The following is a 12,367-nucleotide window of genomic DNA, read 5'->3' as shown; positions in this document are numbered from 1 at the left end:
TAACACATTCATTAGGACAATTTTAGTGTAGAGCGTCAGATTGGATTACGAACACGTCCTGAGTAGTAAGCTAGTTAACCTCACTAGCTAACTTTAGTAATATACAATAACGTTATATTCTTTACAATTTTGCTGCTGTGTTTTTTAGAAAGGTAATTAAAACACACAACGCTAAAAAAAAGTATCGTTAGACAGACCTGCAGCCTAGTGACAGTTGCTAAACTGTGATTGGACAATTGCTCTTAGGGGGAGGGGTTACACTTCCTGTCTCCTAAGTACACTTCCTGTCTCCTAAGTGTAGTGCAGATCTGTAAGCAGATTGGCTTCTATTTGCATAATGTAGTATATTTTATTTTGCGCACAAAAGAATGTTTGCTCGGATTGTGAACGAGACAGTGTCAACAAATCAGAAACCGATAATTGCTCCCAAATTATGTTGTTAAATCATTAGTATGCATTTGTAATAAAATCATCCACATCTGTTAATTATTTTCTGATTAATATTCCTTAATAAATCCCAACAATTAATTAACCCAGCGACAGGAATGTAAATGATTAAATGCTGAGGAGTTTTTGATCGCAGAGATGGACAAATCCGTCTCACTTCAGGAAACCAAAATAAGACAAACCTACCAAAATAAGAGTCTCTTTTACTGCCTTAGCTCCTCGCTTCCCTTCTGGATAAAAGAGTTTAACATTTCTGACCAGCAGTGGAGCTAAAAACCTAAAGTTTGTTTTACTGTGTGTACATCTGATCAATCGGCTCAGTATTAATGTGTGATAGGCGGATCAATCATCTCTTCATTTGATTGGCTTATGACTGACCAGCTGTCTCTTGACTCGCTTATCGCAGTCATTCATCTGAATGTCAACGCATTTTATTTGCCGTTTCCATAGAGACCATTCAGTTTTCTAACAAAGAAAATGAAACAGTCGTCTTTATTTTGTAATACATGCGTTTTCGAGAAGTAAAACTCAAGATGTGTTTTGTCTGTCAATCATCTGACTAACGTTAACGGCTGCATTGTTGTGTTCAAACACCGCAAACAGGTTTAAACCACCTGATCATATCTGTTGTCATCGTCTGTCGGTTCACATGAAATTTTTGTTTTTGGAGAAAAAGCGGTACGACTAGATCTCGTTTCACACGAACTGTATCTTTGTACAGAACGTTGCCTGTTTGATTGTATTTCAATATTAATTAAAAACATTTAACCACAACAAATCTGATGAACAGTCTTTATTCTTTTGTTACCCTTTAATGGAGATAATTAGTCTCAGGTCTACAACCAATACCAGTATGTGTATATGTGTAGATGTGTATACGTACAGGCCTGGACAGGAACAAAATAAATCGGCCCACACTTGTTTGGCCAAGACCTGCCCACCACAATGGGTCAGACACAACCTCCGGTTCTGCCGAGTGAAGCCGATGCTGAAGTGTCTTAAAGCTGCATTCTCTCTACTGACCATCAGGGGGCGACTCCTCTGGTTGTATAGAAGTCTATGAGAAAATGACTCTACTTCTCTCTTGATTTATTCCCTCAGTAAACATTGTAAACATGAGTTTATGGTCTCAATCTCTAGTTTCAAGTCTTCTTCAATACAACATGATGTTCATTTAGTAAATGATGCTCCATTTAGAGTCAAACAGACCATAAAGCAGAGTATGCCTGAAACATCTCAACTTACTCTTCTTTCTTGATGGTGTGATACAACCAGCAGACTGACTTTTTATATGACTTTTTTTCAACATGCTATCTTATGACTTTTTCAACACACTATTATTTGACTTTTTTTCGTTATACTATCCTGTGACCTATTTTGTCATACTATACAATTACTTTTTCCCCCTCTTTTTTCGACATACAATACTATAACTTTTGAATTACTTTTTTATAACATATTATACTATGACTTTTTTCAACATACTATACTATGACTTTTTTCAACATACTGAACTATGACTTTTTTATAACATTTCTATGACATATTACACAAATCATGAACTTTATGGCACACTGTACTGAAATTTTCACGACATCTTTTCAACATTATACTGACATCTGTTTGGTTTGTGAGGACCCCCCTCTTGAACACCTTTAGAAAAAAACTACAGACATGTTTTTATACAGAATTACACTTTATTTAAAACTTCTTAAATGAACAAAAAAACTGTAAGAGATATACACAGAGACGACGTGGAAAATTCACGTAGGAAAAAACTGCTTCTCAAGGCGGCCATCTTGGCTTTTACTTCTTCTTCTTGAACCTGACGGACAGAACAGAGAGTCCCACAATTTTTACTCCATTTCAATCAATGTGGGAGCACAGATGTAAAATAAGAACTGCATACTGAACCCCAAGATGGTGCCTATTCAGGCCCATTTGCCAAAGAAGTTTGGATTGGATATGCGGCCCAAGCTCTATGCACAGTTGTTTTTTTGTTGTCATAAATGACCTTGTTTGCCGTTTCAACAGTTATACAGATGTGTCTTTTACGATGGTGCTCTATGGGGAAAATGCTTTTTTTTCTGCTGAGCGAAATTAGAAGCAAGGCTGAGCAGCGACGCCGTATCCAGTTCTTATTATACATCCATGAGAGAGAGAGAGAGAGATAGAGATATATAGAGAGAGAGAGAGCAGGTATAACTCACCTGGAGCCGCCAGGACGCTTCCTATCAATACCGAGCCGCTTCCTGTCTTCGAATGACGGTCTGTAAATAAAAAGAGACGAGTGAGACGGATGTAGAGACAGACAGACCGTTCTGAAAAGTGAAGCCAGTTCTGAAGGGTCTTAAAACTTTCATTCTCTCTAATGTCCATCAGGGGGCGACTCCTCTGGTTGTATAGAAGTCTATGAGAAAATGACTCTACTTCTCTCTTGATTTATTCCCTCAGTAAACATTGTAAACATGAGTTTATGGTCTCAATCTCTAGTTTCAAGTCTTCTTCAATACAGCATGATGTTCATTTAGTAAATTATGGTAAATTAGGGCAGGACAGACAGACAGACAGACAGACAGACAGACAGACAGACAGACTCACCCAGCTCTGTAGTGTTTCAGAGCCTTGCTGCTGGTGTTGGTCAGCTCTTTGTCAAACACGGACTGCTTTCCTCCTTTTCCTCCTTTTCCTCCTTTTCCTGCTTTGTGATTGGCTGTGGCAGAAACAGTTCATTTCAGTACTGATGTAGTATATCTGTGTCTCAAATTGTGAGTACTTTAAAAACAATTTAATACACAGACATACTCAGTACTTTAAAATGTTAAGTACTGATGCAGTATATATGTATGTTTTTTTCATGTATTGAGTCCTGATGTTGGATATATGCATATTAATGCATATGTTTAAGAACTGATGTAGCTGAATGTGTATTTTAAAGTACTGATGAAGTATATATACGCATGTAGGATTATTTTATAGTACTGATGCAGCAGATCTGTGTATTTTATAGTACTGTTGTAGTATATCTGTGTTTGAAAGTACTGATGTAGTGTATCTGTGTATTTTATAGTACTGTTGTAGCATATATGCGTTTAAAAGTACTGATGAAGTGTATCTGTGTATTTTATAGTACTGATGAAGTGTATCTGTGTATTTTATAGTACTGTTGTAGTATATCTGTGTTTGAAAGTACTGATGCAGTATATCTGTGTATTTTAAAGTACTGATGTAGTATATCTGTGTATTTTAAAGTACTGTTGTAGTATATCTGTGTTTGAAAGTACTGATGCAGTATATCTGTGTATTTTAAAGTACTGATGTAGTATATCTGTGTATTTTAAAGTACTGATGTAGTATATCTGTGTATTTTAAAGTACTGATGTAGTATATCTGACCTTTAGTCGGCATCTCTTCTTCTGGCATCGCTCTCGCTCTCTTCGGGCGTCTCTCTCTCTTGGCCGCTCTCTCAGCGAACATCTGAGACTTCAAGATCTCGAACTGAGCTCGCTCCTCAGACTGACGGACAGACAACAAAAAATGTAATATCCAGTAAGAACAGAAAGATTATAGAAATAAAAACCTGTTTCAGTGTTTTCACTTTCAGACAGACTTGAAATAAAACTGTGAACCTGCCCTTTAAAAAGACTCAACTGTATTCTGATGGAGTTTTTTTTATATTCAATAAAACCACTGTAACACGTTTCTACCTGTTTGATAATGATCTCATATAATTAACATTAGTTCTTCACATGCTGAAATAACTCCTCCACCAAACTTCATACAAAATTTAAGAGCTTGAACATTAGTAACCTTCAGAAATCAAAACTGATTTTTGAGAGAATTTTTAGACTTAGAAGGTGACACACAATTATTGATTGATCGAGGTTTATTGCCCACTGGTGTAAACGTTGGGGATCTTTTTAAAGCTATTTTTTAGATGAATATGAATTAAAATGTGTTGTGTAGTGAACTTGCTTGCCACCTGTTGCTGAACTTTGAGACCGTTTCAAAACCAGTAACAAGTTCATTCTAGAAACTTTAAGGTGGACCAGTTTACAAACCCTGAGATTAGTTTAATAATTACCGTTAGCTCTTTCTTCTTGCCTTGGTTCAAGAACTTTTCTCTCTTCTTCTTCCCTCTCAGAGCAAGATCGAACTCCTGCAGAGCCTTCGACTCTGACATGGAGAAGTACAAGTTAAAATACAGTCTGTGGAGGTACTGCAGGAGATGGAGTAGTAGGGTGGAGATCAGTGAGCTGTAGTACAGTGTGTATTAGTACTCACCACGGCTCTGTTTCCTCTCCTGTTGAGTCTGAAACCAAACTCGCTGTGCTTGAATGGACTCGGCCGACCCATTGAGACGCTTCTGAGCAACGCTCAACTAAACACACAGACAATAAAAATTCACTTATGAAGCTTCCAGGAAAATACAAGAAAAATGACACAGACATCATTAAAAAAATGTACAAATCTTTTGTGATAAGTACTACACATTATTATGGAACAGTGCAAGGTAAAAAAAACAATGGTTTCACAGTTTGTACACATAAATACAGGAGACAAATTGGAAGGGAAAGAGTCAAAGAGGCGAGATTGAAATGGGTTTGAGAGGTCTGAGAGTCAATGAGGCCTGAGAGACAAAGGTCTGAGAGACAAAGGCCCGCCAGGTGTGCAGGTGTTCAGGTGTACCTTGGCCTCGGACGCAGCCATCTCTCTCTCCTCTCTCTCCAGCCTGATCACAGCTTCCACGTCTTTCTCCAGTTTAGAGATCAGATCTCTGAACTTCAGGATGACATCTGGGCGACAGACACAGAGACAAAGGGACCGTTACATCACAACACAATCACAGGTACTCAAGAGTCCAAATCTCCCAGGTTCCCTGAACTACCCATTCTCTCTAAAGCTGTAGGTACCTGGAGGTATGACTCGAGCCTTCACGCTGTTCTTGGCCGCCTTCACCACCTCCTTCAGCATCTTCCTCTCTGACTCTCCGACCAGAGACACCGAGCGTCCCGAGCGACCGGCTCTCGCCGTTCGGCCGACGCGGTGAACGTAGTGCTTCGGCGTGTTCGGCATGGTGAAGTTTATCACCTGAGAGACAGACGGCAGAGAGACAGACGGGAGAGAGACAGACAGACAGATGAGGACCAACATTACTGTGTTTCAGAGGCGGACCTGATTGGCTGCTGCAGAGACAGTTCGGTTTAGTACATCTGTCAGTACTGACGTAGTATATCTGTGTATTCTAAAGTACTGATGTAGTATATCTGTGTATTCTAAAGTACTGATGTAGTATATCTGTGTATTCTAAAGTACTGATGTAGTATATCTGTGTATTCTAAAGTACTGACGTAGTATATCTGTGTATTCTAAAGTACTGACGTAGTATATCTGTGTATTCTAAAGTACTGACGTAGTATAAATGTGTATCTAATGAGCATTTTGAATATTAAATTAAATATGAAGACATACTCAGTACTTTAAATGTAAAGTACTGATGTAGTTTCTGTGTATATATGAGTATTAGTGAGAACTGATATAGTAAAGCTGTGTGTTTATGAATAATTTAAAGTATTGATGTAGTATATTTATGTATTTATTAGCATTTTAAAGTACTGACGTAGCATCTCACCTCTAGATATGTTAATGAAAATTGGTCCTATGGGAAACCAAAAGTCTCTCCTTTACAGACACTTTGTGAGAATCACATGAAGTTTTTGTTTGCGTTATTTTTTTCTATTCCAAAAATATTTGTTTGTGCATACTGGGGTCTTTGAAGCACATCAATAGGTATGACTGGAAAGCTGAGACTCTTGGATTCAATGAGCTCTACTGTTTTCATGTGATGATGTAACTCCCATTTAACACAGTGAGACCATTTTTGTCAACTTGACATCACTGTATTAAATGGCCTCTAGAATAATCACAACCTCATGATACTTTACAACCACAAACTACAGACAGAGGGCATTCAGAGGACTTATGGCTGTAGCAGGTATTTTGACAATAACGGTTTCTGAGAAGTTTACAGAACAGAAGTGCTCGTCATCCAACTCACAGCAAAGATTTTTTTCTATGGGTTTTCTCAAGGTCTTGATTTCTCAATGTTGTATTTTGAAAGGGATTTCTGATAATTTTTTCATCCATTCTTGAGGGGTCAAGAACAAGTAACAAATCTGTGTTACAAATGGTATCAACCCAAAATAGCTGCAACAACTTGTAGGGCATAGTTGAGAATTGGAATGGCATCATCTATTTCCACTACTAGCCTTTTTACACTCTGAACTTTCAAAATGTGAACACAATGTTTATTACAAATTTATGATTAGCGAAAAAACGTGACACAGTGTTCATGTTCTCAGCTTTCAGATGATGTACACAACATGTGCCATATACTGTTGTCATGCTATCTCCCCCTAAAGATCCCCTCCCCAACCTAAAAAAGACTAAATCATTCCACCCTGTGTAACTGGTGAAGGCAGGGACTCACCGTTTTGACTCCGTCAATGTCCAGACCTCTGGCTGCAACATCTGTCGCCACCAAGATATCGATCTGATCGTCTTTAAAACGCCTGAAAACAACGAGAACGAGGAGAACAAAAGGATAAAGAACTGTTTCAAAGTATCCAACAGGCTTTTAGGTGCTTGTGTGTACCCAAGGTTCCCCAGTCTCTGGTTCTATGAGTGTGTGTACTCACAGTTTTCTAGACTCTGGATCTATGAGTGAGTTCACCTGAGGTTCTCTAGTCTCTTGTCCTGTGTGACTGAACATGAGGTTCTCCAGTCTCTGGTTCTGTGCGTGTGTGTACATGAGGTTCTCCAGTCTCTTGTCCTGTGTGACTGAACATGAGGTCCTCCAGTCTCTGGTTCTGTTCATGTGTGTCCCTGTGGTTTTCTAGTCTCTGGTTGTGTAAGTGAGTTCACCTGAAGTGTTCCAGTCTCTGGTTCTGCACCTGATGTTCCTCAGTATCTGTTTTTTTTTTTACTTTGAGTACACTTGGTTTTCCAGTCTCTGGTTCTGTATGAATGTACCTGAGGTTCTCCAGTCTCTGGTTCTGTGTGAATGTACCTGAGGTTCTCCAGTCTCTGGTTCTGTGTGAATGTACCTGAGATTCTCCAGTCTCTGGTTCTGGCTCAGTTCTCCGTGCAGTTCTCCAACCTTGAGTCCCATCAGTCCCAGCAGGATGTGCAGTCTGTGAGCTTGTTTCCTGGTCTGAGTGAAACACATCACGTGATCCTGGAACGTCCGAGTCAGCAGAGCTAACAACACAGACAACAGTTAGTACATGAGCATACGTAGTACTACATCGATAGTACTGGTACTACAGTAGTACTGCAGGGTAATCAGTACCTACCAGCCACCACGGCCTCTCTGTCTCCTTCTCTGTTTTGTCGGATTCTGACAAACTCTTGTCGCAGAAACGGAGCAACGTCAGTGTTACTGTTAACGAAGATCCTGATTGGCTGCTTCAATGAGACCGCCGCCAGATCCTTCACCTGGAGACAGAAGTCACATGACACACTCAAACATCTGGAGACAGAAGTCACATGACACACTGAAACACCTGGAGACAGAAGTCACATGACACACTGAAACACCTGTAGACAGAAGTCACATGACACACTGAAACACCTGGAGACAGAAGTCACATGACACAATGAAACATCTGGAGTTACAGGTCACATGACACACATACCTCCTCGGTCATGGTGGCGGAGAACAACATGGTCTGTCTGTTGTAGGAACACAACCTGATGACCTCCTTCATCTGTTCCTCAAAGTACTCGTCCAGCATCCTGAGAGAGGAACACAAACAGAACCCAACAGGTGAGTCTCTGTGTTTACTGCTGGATTCGGGGTTTTTCAGTGACGCCTCAGTGTTTACCTGTCGGCCTCGTCCAGGATCAGGATCTCAATGTGAGTCAGCTCAAAGGTCGGCGTGTTGTGGAGATGATCGATCAGTCGACCAGGTGTAGCTATCAGGATGTCTGGGCCCGCCCTCAACGCCGCCTCCTGAGACTTCAGGTCCAACCCACCTGGACACACAACGAGACGCGTTAGCTGAGGACCAGGGTCAGACCGAGTCCAGTATGTTTTCGGACTCTTAATATTTTTTACAAACACAGACCAAACAAATAAAGAATGTTCAGTTAATTGTAATTACCGACAGCCAGGCAGGTGGTGATGGAGGTGAACTGGGCGAGCTGACGGGCCACAGAGTGAACCTGGATCCCCAGCTCTCTGGTGGGAACCAGAATCAAGACCCGGGTCACCTGGGACGTCCTGGGCTTATAAACCAAACGCTCCAACACCGGGAGCATGAACGCTGCCGTCTTTCCTGAAGAGAGGAGATGAATATAACATTAATATCTGGTTCCAGTGTTATTTTATTAGTCCCAGGATGATGCAGTAGTCCCAGTATATCGGTGATACCTGTCCCAGTAGCAGCGCAGGCACACAGGTCTTTTCCCAGCAGGCCGATGGGAACGCAAGCCTTCTGGATGGGAGTCGGCTGCTTGAAGCCCAGAGCTGTGATCGCCTGAAGGGACAGAACACGAGGTTAGGAACAAATACAGAAAAAACAGAGTACACTGATAGAGAGAGAGACAGACAGAGAGAGGGAGAAAGAGACCGACAGACAGAGAGACAGAGACAGACAGAGAGACAGAGACAGACAGACAGAGAGACAGAGACAGACAGACAGACACAAACAGACAGACAGAGACAGAGACAAGGCGACGTTGCAAGAATCAGGACGCCACAGAAACCGCAGCTTCTACAACACTAACAGTTATGACACCGTGACATTATGTAACCGTGGTTACGACAAAATCGGCCAATCCGGACATGCCCTAATAATCGTTGTAGTTTAAGAGGTCAGAGGTCGCGTTTACCTTCAGGATGGGTCGGGACAGGTTCATGTTATCAAAGGTCAGCTGATCGTCGTAATGAGACGCATCTTCGTAGTACGACTCCGGAGCCTGAGAACACAAAACAGCTGTTACCATGGTGACCAAATAAAAAACTGTTCATGAATCATGAAGTCTTCAGCTCCTCTTCCTCACCTCGTCTCCCATCTTCCTCCTCTTCCCCCGTCGTTCTTTGTCTCTCAGGGTGTCTGAGAGGAAACAGGAAGTTAATCCACAGGAGGTCAACAATCAATCAATAACACCATAATGACATGTTCATATTATTTGATGTATTGATTATCTGTTTATTAAAACTGATTTGTTTTATTGATTTAATCTTAAAACAACTGAATCAAAATAATCAAAATGTATCTGCTTCATGTCAGTAATCAAAATAAAAGCCTCTGCTGGACTCACCTGATTTGGTCAGAATCTGCTCATCACTTGAATCAAACTCATCTTCATCATCTCCCTCCTCATCATCATCATCATCATCTCCATCAGCCTCTCCTTCAACAGGCTTCACATCCTTCTCTTCTTCTTCATCCTCCTCTTCCTGGTTCTTTGCTGAAGAACCTTCAGCAGGGTCAGTCTCAACCGATTTCTCCTGCAGATCAAAACAAACTCAATCTAACATGCAGGAAGTGGAACCTGGCCAGGCAGGAAGTAGAACGTTACGGTGGACTCACCTCAGCTTTCCTCTTCTTCCTGATTTTATCTATTTTCTGGTCCAGAGTGGTCGCGGTTCTCTGCAAACAAAGAACACGATTACAAAAAACTGTTGGAGAACGGTGAAGGAACAAAACACTGCTGGAGAACATTAGAGGATAAAAAAAAAACTACCGGAGAACATTAAAGGTCCAAAACACTACTGGAGAACATTAGAGGCCAAAAACACTGCCGAGAACGCTAGAGGACCAAAACACAACCGGAGAACGCTAGAGGACCAGAACACTACCGGACAACATTAAAAAGGACCAAAACACAGCAGGAGAACATCAGCGGATTAAAACACTACCGAAGAACATTAGAGGACCAAAACACTACCGGAGAACATTAGAGGACCAATACACTACCGAAGAACATTAGATGATTAAAACACTACTGAACATTTGAGGACTAAAACACTACTGGAGAACATCAGAGGACCAAAACACTACTGGAGACTTTACTTCTTTTTTAAAATATACATATATATTATGTAAGATCTGTTCTGCTGGGTTCTACCTTGTTCTTGAGCTGTTTCATGACGTCTTCCATCGCCCATTCTTCCCCACGGCTCGGCCCATCTCTCTCTGCAAACTCAAAGTCAGCATTGAAGTCTTTCACACCGCGACTCCCTAACTTCTTCTTCCTGTTCAGGACGATCGGCTGTTCCTGAAATACGAAAACACGTAAATATTAATACATAATAATAAATACACACACAGCAGCATACAAAACTACGAATACAATTGTAAATGGACTGTACTTTTCTAGTCTTCCGACCACTCAAAGCACTTTAACATTACTAATCATTCACCCATTCATACACGGATGGCACAGCCTTCGGTCGCAACTCGGTGTCTTGCCCAAGGAGACATCGACGTGGACTGCCGGAGCCAGAATGAACTCCCCACTGACGTCAGGACAGCAGAGTCGCTGCCCATCTTTTGGCGCAGGCTGAAAACTCACCTCTTCAAGAAGTACTACCCGGAGCCTTCCTCGTAGCACTTATTGTATTCATATTAGTCTGTTGCACTTATTGTATTCGTATTAGTTTGTTGCACTTATTGTATTGTTTGTTGCACTTATTGTTCTCGTTGTATTGTTTGTTGCACTTATTGTATTCGTATTAGTTTGTTGCACTTATTGTATTCGTATTAGTTTGTTGCACTTATTGTATTCGTATTAGTTTGTTGCACTTATTGTATTCGTTTAGTTTGTTGCACTTATTGTATTCGCATTAGTTTGTTTCTTATTGTACTTTTGCTTATTGTTCTGTTTCTGTTTATGCTCTTAGATGCTTGTTTAAGAAAGGAGATGCACTTATGACTTCTGGTGACTAGTAGTTCTCTTGAATACCTATGTTGAATACACTTATTGTAAGTCGCTTTGGATAAAAGCGTCTGCTAAATGACTGTAATGTAATGTAATGTAATGATTGGAGGATGACCCTGCTCTTCACTGAGCCACAGTCACCCACATACATATAAATAGTCATATAAAAGTTGTTTTGGAACAGATTCGTGTCAAATATAACTTTATTTAAACAATTTGACACTTTAAATCACTGTAACATGAAATAAAATCATCAGAAAAAATATATTCATATTATATACAGTACCAGTCAAAAGTCTGGACACACCTTCTCATTCAACTACTTTGAAGAATCTAAAATATAAAACATATTCTGGTTTGTTGAGCATTTGTTTGTTTACCACATAATTCCATATGTGTTCCTTCATAGTTTGGATGTCTTCAATATTAATCTACAATGTAGAAAAAATAAAAATAAAGAAAAACCATTGAATGAGAAGGTGTGTCCAAACTTTTGACTGGTACTATATATATATATATATATATATATATATATATATATATATATATATATTTATATATATATATAGTATAATATAATATACTTTAAATAAATGTGCATTTTGTTATTGATCCCCTCAGTCTGCTGTTCTGATAATTATGTTATTTTATATTTTGGAAAATTACATCAAATTAACTATAATTTATATAATATTTAAATTTGCATGAATTCATATTCTTAAATTTACAGGTAAAATATCTCAACAGAATATTTAAATATTAAATATATATATAACCTGACTGACTTTTCAGCTGTTAACTTTATGTTTTATTTAAAATAATTATTTCATCAGAGACCTCCAGGATCAGTCAGCGGTTAATCTGCTGTTTCCCAGCCGGGCTCCGGGTCGCCTCTCCGGGCAGAGCTCCAGCGGAGCGGCCGGTCTGACTCACCTCCGTCTCGGACTCGGTGTCGAGCTCTTCCGGACTC

At 40.0% G+C, this 12,367-nt stretch overlaps 1 protein-coding gene across 1 annotated transcript in view; it reads right to left on the bottom strand.

Annotated features, from left to right (window-relative positions):
• Window positions 1-2,122: 2,122 nt before the first annotated feature.
• ddx27 (DEAD (Asp-Glu-Ala-Asp) box polypeptide 27) overlaps window positions 2,123-12,367 on the bottom strand; it is a 10,408-nt gene continuing 163 nt past the window's right edge. The window contains exons 1-21 of the mRNA XM_054617043.1: window positions 12,331-12,367; window positions 10,585-10,734; window positions 10,047-10,106; window positions 9,775-9,964; window positions 9,514-9,566; window positions 9,343-9,429; window positions 8,882-8,987; window positions 8,613-8,786; window positions 8,334-8,484; window positions 8,145-8,244; window positions 7,803-7,944; window positions 7,554-7,707; window positions 6,938-7,019; window positions 5,361-5,538; window positions 5,137-5,243; window positions 4,732-4,828; window positions 4,532-4,623; window positions 3,843-3,963; window positions 3,049-3,160; window positions 2,658-2,717; window positions 2,123-2,272 (exon numbers count right to left, since the gene is read on the bottom strand). The exon at window positions 12,331-12,367 is cut by the window's right edge and continues 163 nt beyond it. Coding sequence (XP_054473018.1) covers window positions 2,254-2,272; window positions 2,658-2,717; window positions 3,049-3,160; window positions 3,843-3,963; window positions 4,532-4,623; window positions 4,732-4,828; window positions 5,137-5,243; window positions 5,361-5,538; window positions 6,938-7,019; window positions 7,554-7,707; window positions 7,803-7,944; window positions 8,145-8,244; window positions 8,334-8,484; window positions 8,613-8,786; window positions 8,882-8,987; window positions 9,343-9,429; window positions 9,514-9,566; window positions 9,775-9,964; window positions 10,047-10,106; window positions 10,585-10,734; window positions 12,331-12,367 — 2,272 coding nt within the window. The 3' untranslated portion in view covers window positions 2,123-2,253. The remainder of the gene's footprint in view (window positions 2,273-2,657; window positions 2,718-3,048; window positions 3,161-3,842; window positions 3,964-4,531; window positions 4,624-4,731; window positions 4,829-5,136; window positions 5,244-5,360; window positions 5,539-6,937; window positions 7,020-7,553; window positions 7,708-7,802; window positions 7,945-8,144; window positions 8,245-8,333; window positions 8,485-8,612; window positions 8,787-8,881; window positions 8,988-9,342; window positions 9,430-9,513; window positions 9,567-9,774; window positions 9,965-10,046; window positions 10,107-10,584; window positions 10,735-12,330) is intronic.

The sequence above is a fragment of the Anoplopoma fimbria genome, chromosome 17 (assembly GCF_027596085.1).
Source record: "Anoplopoma fimbria isolate UVic2021 breed Golden Eagle Sablefish chromosome 17, Afim_UVic_2022, whole genome shotgun sequence".
NCBI lineage: Eukaryota > Metazoa > Chordata > Actinopteri > Perciformes > Anoplopomatidae > Anoplopoma > Anoplopoma fimbria.
This window is presented reverse-complemented; position numbering and strand designations above follow the sequence as displayed.